The sequence below is a fragment of the Crotalus tigris genome, unplaced genomic scaffold, assembly GCF_016545835.1.
Source record: "Crotalus tigris isolate CLP2741 ecotype Arizona unplaced genomic scaffold, ASM1654583v1 scf7180000020166.501630, whole genome shotgun sequence".
Lineage (NCBI taxonomy): Eukaryota > Metazoa > Chordata > Lepidosauria > Squamata > Viperidae > Crotalus > Crotalus tigris.
Genome location: NW_024097884.1, coordinates 424,819 through 434,389, shown reverse-complemented (window position 1 = coordinate 434,389; position 9,571 = coordinate 424,819). Strand labels below are relative to the sequence as shown.

At 40.9% G+C, this 9,571-nt stretch overlaps 1 protein-coding gene across 3 annotated transcripts in view; it reads right to left on the bottom strand.

Moving 5' to 3' along the window:
• Positions 1-251: 251 nt before the first annotated feature.
• Positions 252-9,571, bottom strand: part of STAT6 (signal transducer and activator of transcription 6) — a 79,196-nt gene continuing 69,876 nt past the window's right edge. For all 3 annotated transcript variants that reach the window (XM_039365707.1, XM_039365708.1, XM_039365709.1), the window contains exons 16-21: positions 9,110-9,256; positions 8,094-8,154; positions 6,777-6,872; positions 4,208-4,285; positions 2,973-3,140; positions 252-2,387 (exon numbers count right to left, since the gene is read on the bottom strand). In XM_039365707.1, coding sequence (XP_039221641.1) covers positions 2,282-2,387; positions 2,973-3,140; positions 4,208-4,285; positions 6,777-6,872; positions 8,094-8,154; positions 9,110-9,256 — 656 coding nt within the window. In that variant the 3' untranslated portion in view covers positions 252-2,281. The remainder of the gene's footprint in view (positions 2,388-2,972; positions 3,141-4,207; positions 4,286-6,776; positions 6,873-8,093; positions 8,155-9,109; positions 9,257-9,571) is intronic.

Below are 9,571 nucleotides of genomic sequence, written 5' to 3'. Positions count from 1 at the left end.
GGCCTGGGCAGGAGTGGGACAGATCTGAGGGTCTCTGGCAGAAGGGAGTGGGACTGGGGCAAGTGCCAAGGCATGGTCCATTTCTTCATTCCTCACAAAGGGTTACCCCTCCCCAGCATGCACCCAGGGGGCGGGGCCAACACGGCAGGGGCTGGTTCCTCGCTGTTTCTAGACAGCCTTGTGGAGCTAAGACTGAATGCGTTTCAGCATAGATGGCCACCACAAAATGGTACATTGGCTCCTAGCTGGCCTAGGCCAGGGCCAAGGCAGCGGGGGCCGTTCCCTCATTATTTCCAGGATGGCTTCACGGGCCACATGAAACCACTTTGTGGGCTGCATCCGGCCCCCGGGCCTTGTGTTTGACATGTCTGGCCTAGAAAGTAAAATCGGCCAATGAAAAGCTATACAGGCTGAGAACCCCGGACATTTACATTATTTCAGGAATGTAAATTTGTAATTCTGCTGGTTGAATTGCTAGTTTCAGGTTCATGGTTGATCCCAACGGTGAGATTTTTGAATGGGCATCAGAAGATTGCTGGAGTTTACCACCTGTTGAGCGGAACAAGTTGCATATGATGCCCTTAATAAACACACATGCAACAGGGTCAAGTTGGAATTCAATTTGCTGCTCTGAGGGGACATTAATTTTACAACTCTTCTGTTATTTTAGGGAATAGGAGAGCATTTCCTAACGAGGCTTTCTCAACGGTACAGTCCGCTTTCTGCCAAAAGAGGTGAATGAGGAATAAGGGTCTTGTTGAAATTGAGAAAACCGGAAGGAAGGAAGGGATTGCACCTTTGTCTCTGGGGCAGGAAAGGATCAGCTTCCCCTCCAAGCATTGTACCTTCCCTGAGGAAAATATCATCCCTCCATTCTACTTTACTCATAATTACAGCATAACCACAGTATGAGACAAAGACGGAACAATATTAATCTTCAAAGCAGTCTGAAAGCAACATTTGCTGGAACAAACTGACTCGCAAAACACACTTTGAACTCCTACTGAGTTAAAAATAATACTCAACTGCTACTAAATCAAGTCCCCATTTCCTACCCTACAGCCTTTCTGTCTTTATAGGAAAACTAGCACCCTTTCCTTTGTAACGTGTACAGTAGATTATTTATTTTGTTACTTTGGAATAAAGTCTTTATTTTATGGGTTATTTTAAATTGCACCTTTTAGCAGGATTTTGGCAAATGAGAATAGAGTCTGTACAACAGGAAATCTAGTATCAAAGGATGGGCTTTTTTATTTTACAATATCCCACCCAGGAAAAATGGCACAAGTGTTGCAGTCCGTATCTCAATAGCCCAAAATTCACTCTGGAACAGGAAAATCTAAGCTCCACCTATTCTAGAGGAACTGCCAGCTGGTGAAGCTAGTCCAAAATATTTTGCAGCTGTTTGTGTGAAAATTGAATCCCACCTCCCCAACAATTATGGACAAAAACTTGGTGAGATCGCATTCACCACTATAAGGCAGGTTAGTTTGGAAATTAGCAAGACAGACCATGTGACATTCAACACCTCCCCACCATTGCTGTTGTTTTGGCCTGAGATAGTCACCTCACCCTGCCTAATAATTCTGTATGGTATGGAGGGGTGCTCTGTGGAATGTTAAATTCTGGGAGGAAATACAATGTCTCCTCTTCCAATGGAGAAATGAAAAATAAGACTCCATTGGAATCTTTTCCTATGCTCAACTGTCCCCTCCAAATTCATGAAAGAATCAGCAGCCCAACCAAGACTTTACCTACATTAATTGAACAAAGAATTTTTCTTCTAAAGTTCCTGATGAAATATTTTCTGTCTTGGCTGCTGGTATTGATAAAAGTCAATCAAATGTACTATAATTGGAAAACCAACTCTTCCTTGCAATCCAGAGGCAACACAGGTAAGTAGTAAAACACACAGAGGTGCTAGTGCATCGTGCCTGTCCCCTTCCCCCAGAAAATTGCTCACAGCAAAGAAGATGTGAGTGAGTGGCAGACCCTCTCTGGCTCCATTGGCTTCGCTCACAATTGTAGGCAGAGCTATATCATGGCATGTCCCTTACTTAGCACACAACCGAAGCTGGTCTTGGTTCAAAAGAGCTTGCAAAGATCTAACAGGATGAAGTCGATAATGCAGATGGGCCCAGGAGTGGTTTTCTGTACACAGTAAATCTTCTGGGTTACTAGCCATCACTGTTTATGTCCAGGCTTGATAGGAAGAAGTACATAAAAGGTCCATTAAAGTATCTCCAAGGTATTCGAAAGATGACAAGCACATAAAAATGGGTCACACTGGATTATGGCAAAAGTGAAGATCTGGATGCAGGTCTTGGTCTGGATGCAGAAGCTTTTCAAACTCTTCACTGGAAGGTGGGGAGATGGTCTCAGGCACACTGGGGAAAAAAACAGGCAGTGAGTGGATTTGAGGAATTAGTTCTCATGAAGCACCTCACAACCGACAGGCAAGACCATGCCATCATCCCATTATATTTTCCCTCCCCAATTTCTTGGCTTCTGGCCAAGTACTTGCAAGTTTGAATCCAGCTAAGCTCCCCATTGCAGCCGTTCCATTTCCCAACTTCCTTGGCTTCCAGTCCACAATTATTATTCTCAACTGCACTTTCTATATTGCACTGCTCTGTTTTACCTGCCATTCAATGTCTACTTCACTTTCAATAACTGATATCAGCAAACACGTTCCTTGCTGTCTACACATCAGAAACTGAGGGCTTCAATCGTTAAAACTAGTTTGAAGTCTGCTTAGCATTTCAATCATCTAAAAAGCACCTCACCCTGTCATCCATTGTTTGAAATAATCTTATAAAAGGTTCCCTATTCCATCATTTCTGGGGATTCTGAAGGAAGCACGCCTTCAGAGAAAAACCACAGGAGGAAAAAGTAATATTGCAAAGCCCCATCATGAGAAACGTCTCTGCCTTTATCTTCTTTTCTACCTGCAAGACACGATCTGCACTCACCTTAATGAATCTGCCATCAAATGGAGCGGAAGATTCCCTGGATATGTTACGGTGTTCTCAGTGGGTATAGAGAGGTCTGGCATCTCTACATCCTGGCACATGGTGTATGAATCCACTGAACCAAGAGGGGAAGCATTGCCCAAAGGGTATGAGCAAGTCATTAATTCACTATGAGAAGAAAGAAAGGGTGGTCACCATGCAGCTCTTGAGACTGAAAAGTGGAATAGGAAATCCTGATATTGCTAATTGGTATCAACTGGAGATCCAAAGCCAATTGACTAGTCGCAGGGGTAGGCAACCTCGGCTCTTTTATGATTCATGGACTTCAACTCCCAGAATTCCTGAGTCAGCTATGCTCCCAATTCTGGGAGTTGAAGTCCATGAGTCATAAAAGAGCCGAGGTTGCCTACCCCTGTGAGATGGAAAATGACACTGTGGTTCTTGCTCTCTAGATAGTTTGAATTCGTTTGTTTATTGCCCAATATTGCAGTCCCAAAATGAACAAACGAATTTGCATTAAATTAACATGACAATATATAAATATGCTTTTTAATTATCCAATTACATTTAAATTAGCCTTGGACAATGTATGATATTAATATTGGGCAAATAGCTATTTTTATTGCTTTTCCATATTGCACACTTTAATAAATATTTCTGTATATTATGCCCTGGTCTCTAAATTGTGTGGGATGGAGTGTTTCTGTTTTTGGTGAGATCCAAGTATATACAGTCCTTGGTTAACAACTGCTGTTTAGTGACTGTTAAGTAATGACAGCTCTGAAAATGTAACTTTATGATTGGCCCTCAAAAACATATTGACTATTGCAGTTTTCTATGGTTACACGACTGCCATTCTGGTGCTTTGCAGTCAACACACACACAACCATGGCAGCATTCCAAGGTTACAGGATCTCGCCATCTGTAAGCTTCACAGCTGGATTCCAAAGTCAATGGAAAAGCCGGCCATAAAATGCAAGCCTCGGTTACGTGATCTCTTATTAGCAAGCGGAGTGTTTCACTTAGTAACTACAATGAAATTGATGTCATAAGTCTGGTGGGGGACACATGAAGTTTCACTTAATGAACATGTTGCTTGGCAATTGAGTTGCTGGTCCAAGTTGTGATAGTTAAGTGAGGACTGCTTGTATAACAACATTCAGTCAGGGTCCTCCTTGCTATTCTTTCTCAGACAAACAAAACAGAAAGGGACCTGCTCAGGCAAGGATCCTTACAATGGCAACTGTGAGCTTCCGTATGTTGTGTTGCTGGCTACAGATGTCCCAATGGGTGATGGAACGATGACTGGCGGGCTGCAGCAAACACAGAGAAGGCTATGTCAAACACTGGATAGAATAATCTCAAGATTCTATCAGTGTTGAAATAAGCATACAACAAATCTACACTGGTTTCTTTTTACCTACAGGAAATCGTTGACTTACAACCAGTTGATGTAACAACAAAATCCCCCCTCAAAAGTTACTTATGACTCAGTTTTGAAGTTCCAAAATCTGCCCCTCCCAGCGATCACATGACTAGATTTTGGGTGCTTGGCAATTAGCCTTCATTACAGCCATTTGCAGTGCCCACGGTCATGTGACTGTGATTTATGACATTTTTATGAAAAAACACCATTTATTTCCAGTTTCGGCAAAAAAACCTGCCTCATAGCGAACAATGAGCTTGCTTAACAACCATGGTGTTTGCTTAATGACTGTCAGGTTGGCTTAATGATTTCCGGAACAAAAGTTATAAAATCAGGTCTGGTCACATGGTAACTTGCTTTATAACTGTAACAACACAGGGCCAAAATTTTGGGCTCAATTAGGATTGTAAGTCAAGGATTACCTATACTGATTGCATTTTTACTTTGCTCTTGCTTCAACTGGCCTTCAAGGAGAGTGTAGATCAGGGTTTCTCAACTCAGCATTCTGGATGGAAAACTTGGGAGTTGGTCCCCATATTTAAAGTTGCTGAGGTTGAGAAATCTGGTCTAGATGGGTTCTTTTCCCTTCACCAGCCTTTTGAGAAAGGTTTGGTTGGGAGAAAGAGTCTGAGTTCACATACCACTCTAAGTGAGGAATTTAACCATGGTTTAACCAGTGGGTTTGACCTAACACAACATTTTTCAGCTAATAGGCACCATTTTGTAACTTGCATAATGCCACAAGATGCAAAACTAGCACAGGAGAAAGTGGTTAATCTTTCCTCATAACATTATTTCCTTTGAAGTTCTCTCCTTCCACTTAAATCAAGCAGAGTTCCAAAATAATGCACCGGTGTCTTTCCTAAGTACAAGTCTGAAATAGGAATATTTTTTACAAAGCAGAGAGCATCGAGGTCTTCTCTTTGACGTCAGCATCAAGGTCTCTTTTCTTTGATTTTATGAAAGGAGACTTGGGATGAAAGTGTTAGATTCCTTTTTGGGTAGTGTATCCTTGGTATGGTTTTGATCAGAAGCCAAAAAAAAAAAACCTCTGATTAATTCGGTCTATGGGTAGAGAGTAAAGAAGATGACCTTACAGAAATAAGCAGGGACTACCAGTTAGACAAAAGGGACAGAAACATCTTTGACTTCAGAATGACATATTATTATAGCCAGTCTCAATAAAAGTAGTTTTAGCCTTCCTGTGGAGTTGATTTCCTGGTCTCATCTATCTATAGGAGCTGACATTGACATGAGTCTTTCAAGTCTGATTTTCCTTCTTATATTCCAGTCTGTCTGAGCGGTTTCTGAATGGTACTTAGTTGTTCTGGACATAAAATAATGTTTCAGTCTCTTTTGCCCAAGTAATGGTTCTTGCGTATTTCTGTCAAGGTCATCTTCCTCACTTTCTATCCACAGACTGAATTAATCAGCATTTTTGCTTCTGATCAAAACCATAACAAGGACACCAGCACTACCAAAAAAACAAAACAAAAAAGAACCCTGACACAGTACTTTCACATCTCTTTCATAAAATCAAAGAGAAGAAGACATTGATGCTGACATCAATCCTATTTTGAAGCATTATATAAATAGCTGCATTTAATGATTCTTTTTTTTCGCCTCATCTCTTCGCAGAAGTTCAGAAACTGCTCTGGACATGGTCCCACAGTACTGGCTCTACCTGGAAGCTAAGTCTTTTTTTTTCTTTTTCTTTTTTTATGTCAAAATAATTGAAATTGTTCTTTTCCATTGGAAGGCAGCAGCTTTGCAGAACTTGTAGATCAGGGGTAGGTAACCTTGGCTCTTTTATGACTCGTGGACTTCAACTCCCAGAATTCCTGAGCCAGCCAAGCTGGCTCAGGAATTCTGGGAGTTGGAGTTGAAGTCCACGAGTCATAAAAGAGCCAAGGTTGCCTACCTCTGTTGTAGGTGGATCATTTTCCATTGATGAGAAATTTTGCCTCAACCTGTCCCCTCATATTGAAGCTTCAGAGCAATGGTTCCATTTTCTTCTCTTCTCTTCCTCCTCACCCCCCATATAATCAGGTACATGTACACAAGGTAAACTAAAAATACAGATGGGATAGGAGAAGTAAGAGCAATTTATTCTCTTCCCTTCTTCTATGATCTGAGAGAATTCTCACCCTCCAGGACTAGAAGTAGCTCAAGTTTGGCCTCCACAGCATTCTCCTTCAATGGTTCCACATTAAAGGAGTGAAACTGATCAGTGAAACAGGGACTTTTGAAGGATTGGGAGATAAAATATGGGGGCAATGTGAAGGTACTTACTCTTGGTACTACTTCATAGACACATGTTCATTATATAATAGACACACAACAGTAGGATTCTCTGTAATTAATCAGTAAATACTTACTCATGATAGGTTGAATCAGAATGGACTGCAAGATTCACATTAGAACCGCCCAGAGTGTCAAGTGGTTTCTGAATTGATGTAGGGAATGAGCAGGGTCTGGAATTGAACACAGCTTTTGTGAACATCCATTTGTTGATCCACAGGTCATTTCTTGTACTTTTGCAGACCCTGATCTAAGAGGCATATCTGATCTTAAAGAGTGTTTTCCCTTGCTTTGTTCAAAATGGTACCAATAGGATAAAATCAAGGCTGGTAGATGGAGGAAGTGAAATCTGAATCTAAATCTAAATCTAAAATTTAAAATCTAAAATCTAAATCACACCAAAACTTAAACCCATCCAATTTACAGCATATAGTTGTCCATCTCATGAATGTGACTCTGGGTGCTGTATAATAAAAACCCACCCAGATGCTATCCATTAGTTTCCTTCAATAGTCTGATGTTATGTGGGACTCTTTTCCCCATGGTAAGAAGGGAGGGAGAGAGAAACAGCCCAAACTGGAAGTCCAGTCAGATAGCAATGGAAGAACACGATACAAAAAATAAAAATAAAAATGCTGAAACCCTAGAAAGAATACAGAGAAAAGCAAAAAAAAAACGATAAAGGGTCTAAAGACTGACTCATACGATGAATAGTTGAGAGAACTAGGTATATTTAGTCTGGTGAAGAGAAGGACTAAGGGCAACATGATAGCAGTCTTCAATATTTGAGGGGCTGTCACATAGAGGAGGGGGGCCAACCTATTCTCCAAAGCACCTAAGGGCAGGACAAGAAATAATGGGTGGAAGATCCCAAAGATGCTTTTTCACAAGTCCAGCTGCCTCATGAAAAAGCATCTTTGGGATAACTATGACCTGGATAACTGAGAATCTCCATAGACTTTGGGTGGAAGATTATTAAAGAGAAATCCAACCTAGAACTAAGGAGAAATTTCCTGACAGAGAAAATCATTAATCAGAATAGCTTGCCTCCAGAAGTTGTATTTTTCAAGAAGGGATTGGAGAACCATTTATCCAGAATGGTATAGGAGCTCGAGCAGGAGCTTGGACTGTAAGACTTCCAAGGTCTCTTCCAACCTTGTTATTTTATGTTCTATGTTCTAAGGACAAAAGGTACCTAGCTGAAAGAAAGTGCTATCTGAGCAAAAGTGTTTTTCAGACCTTCCCTTCATTTCAGTAGAACTATATTAAGATAGATCTGAATTTACTGTCTACTACTGGAAAGATTAATTAGGAAAAGATGGTCGACATATTTGTATCCAAGCCCAGGAAATGTTAAGAGAAGAGGAAAAAAGTTGGAGAATTCACACACTCACGTGTCCACGGTTATCGTTAACCTGGCTGGGACATAACTGCTGGTGTTTTTTCGTGTCTCTGCTGCGGGAGGAAACAACCACATTTTTAGCTTCTCAGCACACAAACTGGTTCATATTTTTTGTACGGAAAGAAATTTCAAGGAGATTTTGTAACAAGAGGAAGCCCTAAAGCAGAAGTTGCTTCCCTCTATAGCAGCAGTTCCCAGCCTGGTATCTTCCAGCTTATCAGTTACAGAAAAGTAGAGTCCCAAATAGGGATGAGCTAATTGTTTGGGGTTTGGTGTATTCAATGATTCTCAGGAATTCTCAGAGAAGGATGCTGGAAATGGTCCAGGCAGCAATTCGGCTTATGATCAGCTTATAAGCTGCCATTCAAATATTAAATGGAGATTATCTTCTGTCTTATCTTTAGAATTCCCAAGCAGGTTCTGAGTCATTAAAAAAAAAAAAGTACCGCTTTATCTATAGAAATGATCTTCACATTTTTTGACTGACATATAGCGAAAGCTCTGCTTGACATCAACAGCTCTGCAGACACACCTTTTGTTTGATTATATGTCATGACACTGTCACTTAAACTATGCAAGTTTATGTGTGAAAACAACTCATGGATTTACTGAAAGTTTGCTCTTAAATAGAACTGAAGAGAGCCATCAGATATGGATAAGCAAATCAACCCTGAGCAGGTCTATGCCATTTTATAGGTGTTTATTATAAGTCCCACTTTCACATTATTTTGTGATTTATAAACACCTTTGCCAAAATTCTCCCCTGCATGCAGAGTTATAATATATGCTCTGTCAAAATATACATTTTCTACTATATTTTAGTAGTTTTATTGAGCTAAGACCAGCATTACACAATATTAAGCTGCCAATGTGCATATTAAGCTAATGTTAAATTCTGCCCCTGCTGGGAACAGGAGATAAAGAACTCTCTTGAGGAAAGGGAGCATTGTAAAATATTGAGCTCCTTCTGTCTGTATCTTCCCCCCTGCCCTTCTCCCCACCACTCACTGTTGTAGTCCCTCCTGAAAGCCTCGTGTTTGGGCCTGTTAGGATAAAGCACATGGAGCTGTGGGAGATCCAGAACACAGTCAGCCAGTGAACGAATGGACAGTTGCTTTGCTGTGAATGGCTGGATGTTCTCCACCTGAGTGGAACCTGAGACAAAAGAAAACAGCCCGTAAAGAAATGAAAATGTCAGCCCATCGCACACAAAAAATGTACACCTATGATCCAGAGCAGCCACCCCCACCTTCTAGATGTGCTGAATTTGCTTGTTATCAGGCTTCTCAGTAAATCAGGCCTTTGGGTGGGACTTCAAATTCTATTTATAATTGATTATTTGAATTTATGGGCAGCATGCAAATTGAATTAAGCTTACATCTGTTCCTCCCTTTTCGATCTCAACAGTACTAAGACTAGATCTTGACAGCATCGCTTAGTTGACTTGGGATCGAGATACCCTAGCAGGGT